General features: G+C 48.7%; 1 protein-coding gene across 1 annotated transcript; it reads right to left on the bottom strand.

Moving 5' to 3' along the window:
- Window positions 1–7,218: 7,218 nt before the first annotated feature.
- LOC146341278 (permeability factor 2-like) lies at window positions 7,219–13,082 on the bottom strand. The gene is made up of 4 exons (XM_084805101.1): window positions 12,967–13,082; window positions 9,924–10,050; window positions 9,734–9,815; window positions 7,219–7,388 (listed from the first exon to the last, which is right to left on the bottom strand). The coding sequence occupies exons 1-4, from the start codon at window positions 13,031–13,033 to the stop codon at window positions 7,377–7,379; spliced, it is 288 nt and encodes a 95-aa protein (XP_084661227.1). The 5' UTR covers window positions 13,034–13,082; the 3' UTR covers window positions 7,219–7,376.
- Window positions 13,083–14,498: the final 1,416 nt, after the last annotated feature.

The raw sequence follows: 14,498 nt of genomic DNA, 5'->3' as shown, positions 1-14,498 counted from the left end.
GGTCCAGAAACTTCAGCTGGTCCAAAATAGGGCAGCAAGATTGTTAACAGGGACTGGCCTGCGAGCTCATATTACGCCAGTACTTTTTCAGGTGCACTGGCTGCCAGTCCATTTCTGGGCCCGATTCAAAGTGCTGGTATTAACCTTTAAAGCCCTTAAGGACTTGGGGCCAGGTTACCTGAAGGATTGCCTCCTCCCATATGTGCCTGCCCGGACCTTAAGATCATTGTCAGTGGCCCTTCTCTGTGAGCCCCTGCCAAAGGAAGTGAGGCGGGTGGCTACTAGGAGGAGGGCTTTTTCTGCTGTGGCACCCCGGCTCTGGAATGAGCTCCCTAGTGAGGTTCGCCTGGCGTCTACATTGTATTCCTTTCGGCGCCAGGTGAAGACCTTTTTTATTTTCCCAGGCATTTTAGCATTCTAAATGTTTAGCTTAGCTGTTTTAAAAATCTGTATTTTAAACTCCTGCACTGCTGCTAGGTTTTGTTGTGGTTGTATTGTTATATTGTGGTTTTAGTGTTCTATATATTTTAAATTGTTTTATTGTGTGTTGTTTGGTTTTAATTTTTGTGAACCGCCCAGAGAGCTTCGGCTGTTCGGCGGTATAGCAATTAAATAAACAAACAAACAAACAAACAGTCCGGGATTGCAAACCTTCAGTGTTGCTTGCTCTATAACGCAGTGGCGAGCAACTTCAGACGCCTTGAGATAGCTGGCCTACAACTCCCATCAACCACAGGCAGCATAGCCAGTGGTGAGGGATCGTGGGAGACGTAGGCCGAGGCATCTGCAGGGCCACGAGCGGGCCACTCCAGCGAGGTGTTGGGGACGTGGTGTTTCAAAGCATGGAACGAGCGGGGGGGGGAATGTTAGTCGTGTTGTTCGCGACTGAGCTAATGCACGTGGCCGGCTGAAGCGCCCGGCCGCCCGCCTCTAAGGCCGCTCCGCCCCGCTCCTCCTGGGCCCCGGCCAAGGGCCCCGGCCCCGCCTTCCCTCGCGAGCGCCGGACACCCCCGGCGGCCTGGGCTCCCCCACGCGAGGGCCGCCCGGCGGGGCGGGGCTTGCCCGCGAGGCCGAGTCGCCCTCCTCGGGGAGCGGATAAGAGGCCCCGGGACGGAGGGAGGGAGGGACGGAGCCGCTCAGCGCGCCCCGCCGCCCCGGACGGAGCCCAGCATGAGCCGGCGCCGCCGAGGCCCCCGCGCGCGCTCCCTGCTCCTCCTCGCCCTCCTCCTCTTCGCCGGGCGACAGAGTAAAGCAGCTCCAGCGTCGGGGCAGGGCGCCGGACGCCGCGAAGGAGCGGGCGTCGGCTTCGCTCTGCCTCCGGCCCCCGGTCCGGGGGCGGGTGGAGGCAGAGGTACGCTCCCCGCCCGCCGGCTCAAAGGGCGGCCGCGGTGCCCGGGAAGCTCCGCGGGCGACGGCCAGCGACTCCCCCGCGCAGGAAGACGCGGCCAGGTTGCCGGGAAAGCCGCGCGCTCTGCGCGGCACGAACAGAAACGATCCTGCCGCAGGCTGCTGGGCCCGAAACTAATAACGCACATTGAGGGGAGTATCCAGTGTTAGTCCCACGTGGAGCAGACCTGCTGAAACGAACGAGCCTTGTTAGGGCGACTTTAGGTCCTGTTCTTTCAAAGGACTAACGTTGGATGCTACCCCTCGCTCCTCCTCCTCCCTCTCAATCTTCCTTTTATCTTGGTTTCTTCTCTTTTAGACCCTTAATGGTTTTATGTTGCATTCTATGGTTTTCATGTTTCTGAACCTCACACACACACCCCCCCACACACACAACTTTGGCTCTTGGGAAGTATAGAAATGTAATAATAATAAAAATAATCACACACACCCCGCCATGTAGTTGACTGATCAACCATGGGCCCATAACTCTCTACCTCACAGGGTTGCTGTGAGGATTCAGTCAGAGCAGCCAACCGTATGGACCCACTTTGAGCTCCTTGGAGGGATGGGAAGATTAAAAATCCAGAACCCCTGAGGTGGGTGTAATAAATGCAGCAGTGTAATGGCTTGGGTCCAGCGTCTGCCTTCTGCAAGAGGAAAGCCCCTCCACCTGGTTTCTGGAGATCCCCCCACATCAGGCTCACCCTATTCAGCAGGGACATCTGACTCCCGGTATAGCATTTTCAGGGGGCTGGAGGGGCTGCAGTGGGAAGGAGGGGAAGTCCACTTCCACCAGCAGTTGACCCAACATATATCTGGATCCAACCCATTGAAAAAATAAAATATTATGAGCCGAGTGAAGAGAGGGGGACAAAGATTAATTCATAAAGGGAAAGGTGCTAAATTCAAACCTGCTTTCTAATTCCAGGTGTGTATGTGCTGGTTGAGTTTATGCAGAAGTGCAAGCCATGGATTTGGCACATGGTTACATAACCCATAATCAAATAATGGAGGGGTCCCCATTATGGTGCATGCGGGGCCCCAACGTGGTGCCCACGGGCACCTCAAAGTGTTTATTTTTTTCTCATTTCTTAAAATATACATACATGGATTCGTATAAAATGCATACAACTTTCTAGCAGTGATACAAGTGTAAAGTAATGCATGTTGGAGCAAAAAATCCCAACTTCAAGTATAGCCTGATGGGATCTGAGCTAGCAGTGACTGACCAGGACAGAGATCTTGGAGTTATGGTGGACAGCTCAATGAAGATGTCAACCCAGTGTGTGGCTGCTGTAAAAAAAGACAAGCTCCATGTTAGGCATAAGTAGAAAAGGAATTGAGAATAGAACTGCCAATATCATACTGCTGCTATTCAAGTCTATGGTGCGACCACACTTGGAATACTGTGTACAGTTCTGGTCACCACACCTAAAAAAAGACATTGCAGAGCTGGAAAAAGTGCAGAAAAGGGCAAGTAAAATGACCAAGGGGCTGGAGCATCTCCCTGATGAGAGAAGTTTACAACAGCTGGGAGTTGTAAGGGTAAGGGGAGATATGATACTGATCTACAAAATTATGCATGGTGTGGAGAATGTAGATAGGGAGACATTCTTCTCCCTCTCTCAAAATACTAGAACCCGGGGTCATCCCATGAAGCTGATTGGTGAGAGATTCAGGTCAGATAAAAGGAAGTACTACTTCAAGCAGCACATAGTTAAACTACAGGATGTAGCGATGGCCACCAATTTGGATGGCTTTAAAAGGGAGTTGGACAAATTCCTGGAGGAAAAGGCTATCAATGGCCACTAGTCTTGATGGTTAGGTGCTACCTCCAGCACCAGAGGCACTGAGTCTATGTACAGTCAGGGCCAGGACAAGCATCCCGATTTGTTACATTGATTTCTATCCTGTCTTTTGAGCAAGAATAATCCTGAAGGTGGGCTTACATAAGAACATAAGAAGAGCCAAGCTGGATCAGACCAAGGGTCCATCTAGTCCAGCATTATGTTCACCCAGTGGCCAACCAGCTGTCCACCTGGAACCCACAAGCAGGACGTGAGCTCAACAGCACCCTCCCACCTATGTTACCCAGCAACTGGTATACAGTCAGGGCCAGAAATATCAGAACAAGGATAACTGTTTTGGCAGTTGTCCTCTGTACACCACCACATTGAAGTTGAAAGGAAACACACCCAGATGGGAGCGAAGCCAGGACTTTCAGCTGTAATTCAAGGGGTTTGACAAAAGTAGGGCACTAACCATTCAGAAAGGACAGCCAGTGGCATACACCCCCCCCCCAATTGTTGGTGGCTCATAAGTAATGGAACAAACCTACATCATTTCAAACTTAGGGATCACCTTTAATACCTGGATGAAAATCCTTTGCAGTCAATGACTGCCTGAAGTCTGGAACCCATGGACATGACCAAATGCTGAGTTTCCTCCCTCGACATGCTTTGCCAGGCCTTTACTGCAGCTGCTTTCAGCTGCTGCTTGTGGGTCTTTCTGCCTTCAGTCTTGTCTTCAGTAAGTGAAAAGCATGCTCTATTGGGTTGACATCAGGTGACTGACTTGGCCATTGAAGAACAGCCCACTTCTTTGCCTTGAGAAACTCTTGGGTAGCTTTTGCTGTGTGTTTTGGGTCATTATCCATCTGCAATATGAAGTGGCGTCCTATCAATTTGGCAGCATTCGGCTGAATCTGAGCAGAAAGTATAGCCCTATACACTTCAGAATTCAGCCTGCTGCTTTTATCAGCAGTCAGGTCATCAATAAACACCAGTGACCCGGTTCCATTGGCAGCCATACATGCCCATGCCATAACACTGTCTCCTCCATGTTTGACAGATGATGTGGTATGCTTTGGATCATGAGCTGTTCCTTTCCTTTTCCATACCTTTCTCTGCCCATCATTCTCGTACAAGTTAATCTTGGTTTCATCAGTCCAAAGAATCTTATTCCAGAACTGGGCAGGCTTTTTTAGGTGTTTGCTAGCAAAGGCTAATCTGGCCTTTTGGTTCTTGAGTGTTACCAGTGGTTTGCACCTTCTTGTGAAGCCTCTGTATTTACATTCATAAAGCCAGCTCTTGACTGTAAATGTTGACAATGACATGCCTACCTCCTGAAGAGTGTTCTTGACCTGGCTAGATGTTGTGAAGGGTTCCTCTTCACCATGAGCAGAATTCTGTGGTCATCCACTTTAGTTGTCTTCCATGGTCTGCCAGGCCTTTTGCTGTTGCTGAGCTTGCCAGTTAATTCCTTCTTTTTCAGGATGTTCCAAACTGTTGTATTGGCCACTCCCACTGTTTTTGCTCTCTCTCTGATGGATTTAGTTTCCTTAGCCTAATGATGGCCTCCTTCACTCGCATGGACACCTCTATGGACCTCATGTTGGGAATTCCAGTGAACAGCTACCAAATGCAAATGTAACACTCAGAACCACCTCCAGGCCTTTTCTCTGCTTGATTGGTCATGGGGCACCCAGGAAACAGGCCACACCTGGCCATGCAGCTGCTTGTCAGCCATTCGTTCTATTACTGATGAGCCACCAACGATGGGTGTATGTGTATGCCACTGGCTGTCCTTCCTGAATGGTTAGTGCCCCACTTTTGTCAAACCCCTTGAATTACAGCTGAAAGTCCTGACTTCGCTCCCATCTGGGTGTGCTTCCTTTCAACTTCAATGTGGTGGTGTACAGAGGACAACTGCCAAAACAGTTATCCTTGTTCTGATATTTCTGGCCCTGACTGTATACCAGTTGCTGGGTAACATAGGTGGGAGGGTGCTGTTGAGCTCACGCCCTGCTTGTGGGTTCCAGGTGGACAGCTGGTTGGCCGCTGGGTGAACATAATGCTGGACTAGATGGACCCTTGGTCTGATCCAGCTTGGCTCTTCTTATGTTCTTATGTAAGCCCACCTTCGGGATTATTCTTGCTCAAAAGATAGGATAGAAATCAATGTAACAAATCGGGATGCCTGTCCTGCAAACAGCAATATCCGAATACAAGCTACATCTCCTAACAACTGTGCATTCCCTAAGAAGCATAAGGCAGGCAGCTCCAGGTGTCTAGATGTGTTTGGCCAGAAGGGCAGTGGTCTCTAACAGGGCTGCACACAAACACAAAATAAGAAAAACAGATGAAAATTCTGGAACCATGAGAGTTGGAAGAGATCTTGGGGATCATCTAGTCCAACCCTTTCCTCAGTGCAGGCGCTGCAATGCAAGATGCAACTACAGCATCCTTTTTCATCTTGGTCCTGTCTTCTATGGTACCATCCACCCCCTCCTAGCTTTGCATCATCTGCAAATTTGATTTCAGAGCAGCCCCTCTAAAAACATGCTGCACAGTGTTACTTAGGATTCGAAGAACTCTGCTGGATTATACCATACATTTACCTAGTCCGGTGTCCTTCTTTCTCTGGTGTGATGGCCAGCTAGAAGCTTTCAGAAAGCCCTTGTGTGTTGTTCCTCAGCCAGCAGTATTCAGTGGCACAGTGATTCTGCTTACAGAGGCTCTATATAGCTATAATGACGACTAGCCATGCAATTCATTAATCTATTAAAGTCATCTAATGTAGCAGCCATCACCACATTTCATGGCCACTAGGGATGTTGGGAAATCCACAATGGAACCAAATGAGTTTGGATTTTCAAAAATCCAACCAGCAGCAGACCGGCTTTTCCCCTGTTGGGAGGATTCTGCAGCCTTTCGGAATGGCATTCTAACTTTTCCGACATATGTGCAAATTTCATCATAGAAAAATATGCAAAATAAAAACCAGGCCAAAAATGCGTGTTTCCACCATAGGCTAAAGCCTGAAATTCGCATTTGGGGGGAATTTGCGCATTTTAACATGTGCAAATTTGCACAACTACACATTTCCCCAAATGCGATTTTGTACAAATTCAGAAACTAAAATGATCCGATTGCATAGATGGGTGGACGACGGAACGAAAGGCACTGGACAATCTGCAAAACACAGACGGAACAGATTTTACATGATCCGTACATCCCTAATGGCCACAAGTTCCATAGATTAGGTTCCCACTTGTCTAAACTAGTACTTCTCATGTGTCCTGGATATACACTTAATAAATTTCATTGGATGACTCTAAGTTAAGAACATAAGAAGCGCCATGTTGGCTCAGACCAAGGGTCCTTCTAGTCCAGCATTCTGTTCACACATTGGCCAACCACCTGCCTGTGGGGAACCAACAAGCAGTGCATTAGTACTCTCCCACCCATTTCCCCCAGCAACTGGTGTACATAGGCATACTGCCTCTGATATTGGAGGTAGCATATTTCCATCAGGACTAGTAGATGCTGACAGCCTTGTCCTCCATGAATTTGACCAATCCACTTTTAAAAACGGGTAGCCATCACAAGTTGGTTCCCATCAAGTTCTAGACAAATCTTTATCTTCTTTCTCCATACTGTGCATAACTGTATAAACCTCTCCCATGTCCCCTCCCTCTGGTTTTTTTTTCTAAATTAACACCCCCCGTCCAAACCAAACACTTTCTCTTTTCCTAGTAGGAAACGTGTTCTGATCCCTCAATCATTTGGTTGCCCTTCTCTGCACCTTTTCCCAACACTTCAATAATCTTTTTGAGACGGGATGACCAGAACCATACATCACATTCCAAAAGTGGACATAGCAGAGTTGACATTTTCATTGAACTATCCACAAGAACCCCAAGATCTCTTTCCTGGTTGGGCCCCTCCTCTTGAGATCCTATCAGTGTCTAAGTGAATATTGGATTTTGAGCTATTCAGCATAGAATGTATTCTCCAGACATTATTCAACAAATCAGCTCCACAGATTGAGATTAGAACATTTTATTTTTATATATACCATGTAGCACTCCCTTGTTAAACCAACAATATTTTTCCAATCTAGAAGAATTAGCAGGATAACTTCCTGTTGGAGTCTGTCCTTTGGCATTGGATACTGTAATGTATGTTCAAAGCCTCCTTCATAGCTTATTGCCGATTCTGCAAGAGCCAGACAAAAGAATATAGGTTGCAAATGAAAACATGAGAAACTGCAAAGAATTCAGCCATAAATGGTTCTCATATTGTCTCATCAATATCTGAACTTTCTGTTCCATCCACTTCATGGTCCCAACCATAGAGTCACAGATGTACTTCATGAGCTGCATGTTGCCAGCCTGTAGTCAAAGGGACTAGTGACATGAACTATGAATCTCTTGATATCTGTAAGGAGGTGTTCTGGCTAGGTAAACATTATGTTTGGCATATATATTTATAGTTGATCTACAGAGAAAGCAATTCATAAACGTCCCAGGATATTGCCTGCAGGCACACAATTCAGTAACCTTGCTGAAGCTAAGCAGGTCTGGGCCTCGTCAGTGCCTGCCACTTCTAATAGCGAATCCAGGTGGTGAGTGATGATGGAACTGTGGCCAAAACAGGGCCAACTGAGAAACAAGGAGGTATCAGCACGCTCAAGGGAACCCTTAAAAAAACAAAAAAATTAAAAAATAATAAAAAAACAACAACCCTATGGGGACAAAAATTCTCCAAAACAGCTCATTGGTACCATCAGTTGGAAAATAAAAGGCCCAAGGTCAACCACTGAGCTTCATGGCTGAGTGGGGATTTGAACCTGAGTCTTCGTAGTCTGAGATTCTCACCACTATAACACTATTGTGGACTATATATGAAATAAATACAGTTATATATTACCTATCACTATTAACTGACACCTGTTGCAACAGACTTTGATGAATAAGAGCATAGACATTGACCGCAGTCACACTGAATAAAAACCAGAAATCCTGGATTAATAAACTGCAATGAGAATGCGCTGTGTGCTGGTGTATGCTGCCTGTTCACTTCTACTTTGCTTCTTCCTTTGCACAGGCCCCTAAACAAACCAGGAAGAGGAGAGCTTCATGTGATGTCCAAATACAAGATGATGGTTAACGGTGCACAAACAAGCCAGGTTTAAATGACAGGTTGACACTTTCCTAAGAACCCTGACTCGTTTGGGTGAACTAAACCATAATCCTGGACTCTGATTCATGTGACACTGTCCCCTTCCTGGTTTGATTACCCACATCCAAAAGAAGGAGCAAACCGGCTCCATGCACCAGCACATAACCCATTTATAACACGGTTTATTAACCAGAATGTGTTGCTTTTCGGTATGTACAAACGTGGCCTATAAAAAGAACAAAGTTACGTAGGCTGCTAAAATTTTCTTTCGTTCGTTCTTTCTCTTTCTATCTATCTATTTATAAAATTTCTTAATTGCCCATCTGGCTGGTCACCCGGCCACTCTGGGCGATGTACTACAACACATCCAAAACAGTAAAATTAAGCATTAAAACATCATGTTCTAAAAATACCCTAACCCACCCCAAATGCCTGCCTGAACAACCAGGTTTTCAACGCATGGTGGAGGCTCATTAAAAGGGGGGAATGGCGGAGTTCTCTCGGGAGGGAGTTCCACAGAGTAGGGGCCACCACAGAGAAGGCCCTCTCCCTTGTCCTCACCAGCCTAGCTGTCCTGGCTGATGGCACAGAGAGAAGGCCATCCGAGGCTGATCTTGTTGAGTGGCCTGTCTGGTATTGCTGGAGGTGCTCCTTGAGATAGGCTGGGACAGAACCGTATAGGGTTTTAAAGGTCAAAGCCAACACCTTGAATTTGGCCCAGAAAACAACTCGTAGCCAGTGCAACTCCTTCAGCTCCCGAGTGATGTGATCATGCCAGCAGCTGCCTTTAATCAGGCGAGCCACCTTGTTCTGCACCAGCTGCAGGTTCCAAACCGTCTTCAAGGGTAATCCTACGTACAGTACATTACAGTAGTCTAGACGAGAGGAGACCAGGGCATGTACTACCGATGGGAGCAGATGGTCGGGAAGGTAGCGGTGCAGCCGCCGTATCAGATGGACTCGGTACAGTGCTTCCCAGCTCACCGCTGACACCTGAGCCTCCATGGACAGCTGGGAGTCTAAAATGGCTGCAGACCTGGTCTTTCAAGGGTAGCTGTACCCCATTCAGAAAAATAGGAAGGTACCTTATATTAAGCCAAACTAACAGTGTATCTAGCATAGCATTTTCCACTCTGACTGGCAGGGGCACTCCAGGGTTTCAGGTATGTGTGTTCCCCAGCCCTGTCTGGAGATGTGAGGGCTTGAACCGGGGACCTCTTCCGTGCAAAGCAGGTGCTCCATCACTGAGCTACAGCCCTTCCTCGTACATCAAAAACAGTGAACCGTGCATAAGGCTGCAACCCACGTGTTATTTTAAAAGGGCTCTTCATATGCAGCTATTGTTCAGTCAACTCCTCACAATACTTTTATGTAAATACCTTCAGAATTTCATTCAGAATCAACCGGACCCATGGTGCAGATGGATCCAGGCAGATTTCCTCCCCATTCTTCAGGGTGGCTCTGTTAGTTATGGCAGAGAAAACAGACACATCAGCAAAGAGCTTTCACAAAGCCAATGCTAGTTAAAAATGATTTTTCAAAAGAGCTGGCCAGGTTGGGGATGCTTACATGGCTTCAGTAACGGCGCAGTGAGGCCCCGCGGTGATGAATTTTACATTACCAATGAGACTTGGTTCAATCATCTGAGAGGTCACCTGGAGGCACTGGCAACGTAATTCCCCCATCACAAGGGCAGCTGTGGATGGAAAGGACAAAGATTCAGTGAATATCATTTGCACTTCCCTCTCCAGGACACAAACCTTCAAAAACATGTGAGTGTACCTAACTGCCCAAGGGAGTGCAAGACATTCATCCCCTGCTGACAGATGCAGCATTCGCATTTAAAAGTGCGGGGTGGGTGTAGATTTCTTTTTCTATTTTTTAATCATGTTTCATATTAGGAGTACATTTTTATGCACAGATGCATGCGGAGTACTACTCGCGCACACACGCACACACACACACTTGGAATAGTAGCCATAGCTCTATAATCCTCCTCCTAGTCTTTATCTGAGCCAGGACTCAGCCTGTTTTTAACCCAGGACTGAGTATTAAATGCACAGCATGCAGGGGATTCTAACTTCTTTTTACTTCAGTGTAAGTGTGCGCCTCCCCCCTGATCCAGATTGGGACCTCCACACATAGATAGGGTATGTGAAACCTTCCCACCCAGTTGTTTCCACCCGTAAATTCAACCCTCCTGTACAGGGCAAAAAAAAGACAAAAGCTCCACCCGATCTTTAACCCATACCTAAACATCCATGAGCAGTGGTCCCAATTCAGACTGAAGCCCTGCATGCTTAAATACAGCAAAAAAAAAAAGTTAGGATCAGCTACATGCCACTCATACTGCTTCACAGAGCTGGTCTGAATATATGATAAGGAAGAATCATATACACTGCTTTGACTCCCTGCAGGAAGCAACAGATAAAAACATGCAATAAATGAAAGCTCCAGATTATATGATTATGGATTATTCCAGGGGCCCCAATCTCTTTGGACCTGTGGGAATTTGAGATACTGCTGTGGGCACCGCAAAAAAATGCCTAATCAGTGGGTCACCACTTTGGCGTCTCCCTTTGGCATCTATAGATCTTAGGCTGTGTCTTAGTCACCAAAAAACTTTTGCTTTGTGACCACTGGACACTGCAACGTCTCTTTATTTAATAAGGGATTATCTAATTCACCTAATTACTGGAAGTGCAATACAGGTAATGCTTCTTTTCAACATATGTTCTGCCAATGTCCAGTGGTTGCTTCTTTGGGGGAGGAAGGTATTACACAGAAAACATTTGTACTGGAGCAGTCTTCAATATTCATTGATGTATATGCTCTTTTAAATTATGTACTGGCTTCGTGGAAATTAGCAAATGGTCAGCGTAAATTAATTTTCTGCACTCTTTTCACAGCTAAAACACTAATATTACAACAGTGGAAGAATAAACACTCAGGTCCTATAATGCAATGGATTGAGGACCTTACAACACTTTCCCATATTTGAAAGGGTGGCATCTAGATGTCTCCTTCAAATGGAAACTTCTTTGGATATTTGGGGAATTTTTTTTTTTCGGGCCTCCACAGACATCATGTTGGGGCCCCGCAGGCACAATGGCACCCAAGGGTGCTGCATTGGCGACCCCTCCATTATTTGACTATGGATTATGTGACCATGTGCAAGATGCATTACTTGCACTACAGCATAACCTCAAGCAGCCCATAAACACCTGGGATTAGAAAGCAGGTTCGAATTTAGCACCTTTCCTTTTATGAATTAATCTTTGCCCCCCGCCCTTCACTTGGATCATTGTTGTTGTTGTTCAGTCGTTCAGTCGTGTCTGACTCTTCGTGACCCCATGGACCATAGCACGCACTGGTGGAACTGGACTCCCCCCCACTCCTTCCCATTGCAGCCCCTCCAGCCCTCCAAAAATGCTACACTGGGAGTCAGATGACCCTGCTGAATGGGGTGAGCTTGGTGTGGGGAGATCTCCAGAAACCAGATGGAGGGGCCTTCCTCTTGCAGAAGGCACGTCTGGGACCCAACCCATTACACTGCTGCATTTATGACAGTGACCTCCAATGTCCAACTTTTTTATCCTACCCTCCCTCCAAGAAGCTCAAAGTTCTCCACTCTCCTGTGAGGTAGAGAGTGCCTGGCCCAGAGTCGATCAGTCAACTAAATAGGGGCCGGAAGCTATTATTATTATTTATTACATTTCTATACAGTCCAATAGCCAAAGCTGTCTGCGGGGCTCATAAACATGAAAATCATAAAACACAACATTATAAAACATATCCAACCATTAAACTTTAAAACAGAGGAAACCAAGGTGAAAGAAAGAAAGAAAGAAAGAAAGAAAGAGGGGTTTAAAGAAGGTTGTCACAGAGTGGAAGGCCAGGATCTCTTCTTGATCATCCCAGAGTGCAGGACACAGAATAATGGGCTCAAGTTACAGGAAGCCAGATTCCGGCTGAGCATCAGGAAAAACATCCTGACTGTTAGAGCAATACGACAATGGCACCAATGACCTAGGGAGGTGGTGGGCTCTCCCACACTGGAGGCGTTCAAGACGAGGCTGGGCAGCCATCTGTCAGGGATGCTCTGACTTGGATTCCTGCACTGAGCAGGGGGGTAGACTCGATGGCCTTGTAGGCCCCTTCCAACCCTACTATTCTATGATTCTATAGGAGGAAGCGTGTTGAGGTAGCATCCAATGCTAGTCCATGGAAAGAGTGGGACCTGAAGTCCCGACTAACTTGAGTCTCATTCATTTCAACAGGTCTACTCCACATAGTACTAGCAATGGATGCTCCCCTAAATGCATATTATTAGTTCCGTGCCTAGCAGCCTGAGACAGGGCAATTTTTGTCCCCGCAGCGTCGAGCGCGCGGTTTTCCTGGCAAGCTGGCCGCAGCTTTCTGCGGGGGGAAAGTCGCTCGTCGTCGCCCGCAGAGCTTTCCAGGCAACTCAGCCTCCTTTTGATCTAGCGGGCGGGGAGCGCGGCTGCGTCCCTCTGCCTCCTCCCGACGGAAGGCAAAGCCGAAAGCGACGCGCGCTCCTCCGCCCCGCCGCGCCCGCGGGCAGCTTCGCCGCGGCTGTGCGAGCCCCTACCGGAGAAGAGGAGGAGGGCGAGGAGGAGCAGGGAGCGCGCGCGGGGGCCTCGGCGGCGCCGGCTCATGCTGGGCTCCGTCCGGGGCGGCGGGGCGCGCTGAGCGGCTCCCTCCCTCCCTCCCTCCGTCCCTCCCGGGGCCTCTTATCCGCTCCCCGAGGAGGGCGACTCGGGCCTCGCGGGCAAGCCCCGCCCCGCCGGGCGGCCCTCGCGTGGGGGAGCGCAGGCCGCCGGGGGTGTCCGGCGCTCGCGAGGGAAGGCGGGGCCGGGGCCCTTGGCCGGGGCCCAGGAGGAGCGGGGCGGAGCGGCCTTAGAGGACGGCCACGTGTACCAGTTCATCCGCGAAGAACACGACTAACATTCCCCAACTACCAGCCTCGTTCCGTGCTTTGAAATGCTGCGTCCCCAATACCTCGCTGGAGTGGGCCACTCATGGCCCTCCAGATGTCTTGGCCTACAACTCCCATGCTCCCACACCACTGGCGATGCTGAAGGGAGTTGTAGGCCAACAAGCTCAAGGCGTCTGAAGTTGCTCATTTGCCGTCCCTGATGTTTGGGCGGGGGGGGGGGTTGGTAGAAAAAGAGAAATATTCTGAGCATGTGCAACTTCACCTTCTAACCACATGTAAACCATAGCATTGCAGGAATAAAATTGAGCTTGCCCTGATCCTGGGGCCCGCGGTGGCTTAGTGGTTAAGACGCTGAACTGCAGACCGGAAGGTCGGCAGGACAGCAGTTCGAGACCCGAGTGCTGCGTGATGGAGTGAGCTCCCGACTTCGGTCCCAGCTCATGCCAACCTAGCAGTTCGAAATACGGTTGTACGAAAGTTCCGCCACGGAAATCGGTGGCAGAACAGCCCGCCACACCCCCCCGGGACGAGACTTACCTTGGGTGGATCTTCCTGGTGGCGGCAGCTCCGGTGGTGTTTCGGTGGCAGCGGCTGAGGCGGCTGGTCTTCCGACCGGCTGCCACCACCGCAGCCGCCATTTCCAGGTTAAAAAAACCAAAAAAACGTGATAGGCTACGTAAAGATTTAAAAACACCGTGATAGGCTACGTAAATCTTTATGTAGCCTATCACGGCTGACTTAAAAAAAAAAAATGTGCGTACGCAAATTTGTGTTCCTTATTTTGTGTTCCTTATTTTGGCACGTGTTAGCCTATGTAAACATTTACGTAGACCAAGATGGCGAAAATAAGGGGAACGCAAATAGCGTAGACGTGCCAAAATAACGCAAATGGCGGCCACCATTTACGTACGCGCGTTTTTTGTTTTCGTTTTTAAATCAGCTGTGATAGGCTACGTAAACATTTACGTAGCCTATCACGGCTGACTGCAGGGACGCAAACGGCGGCTACGGCCGCCGCCATTTGCGTCCCTGCTAGCCAGCGGCCGGATGTCCAGCTGCTGGCGGAGCCGGCCAGCGGATCCTCAGAATCGCAGACCACAGCTGGCTGGCCAGGATTCCGGAGGGGAGGAACGGAGCGCCTCCCCCCCAGCCAGGATTCCGGAGGGAGGGACGGAACGCCTCCC

This window comes from Heloderma suspectum, chromosome 6, assembly GCF_057233095.1.
Source record: "Heloderma suspectum isolate Gila_16-S chromosome 6, 16-S_ref, whole genome shotgun sequence".
NCBI classification, from domain to species: domain Eukaryota; kingdom Metazoa; phylum Chordata; class Lepidosauria; order Squamata; family Helodermatidae; genus Heloderma; species Heloderma suspectum.
Note: the sequence above shows the minus strand (reverse complement) of the source record. Positions and strands in the feature narration are given on the sequence as shown.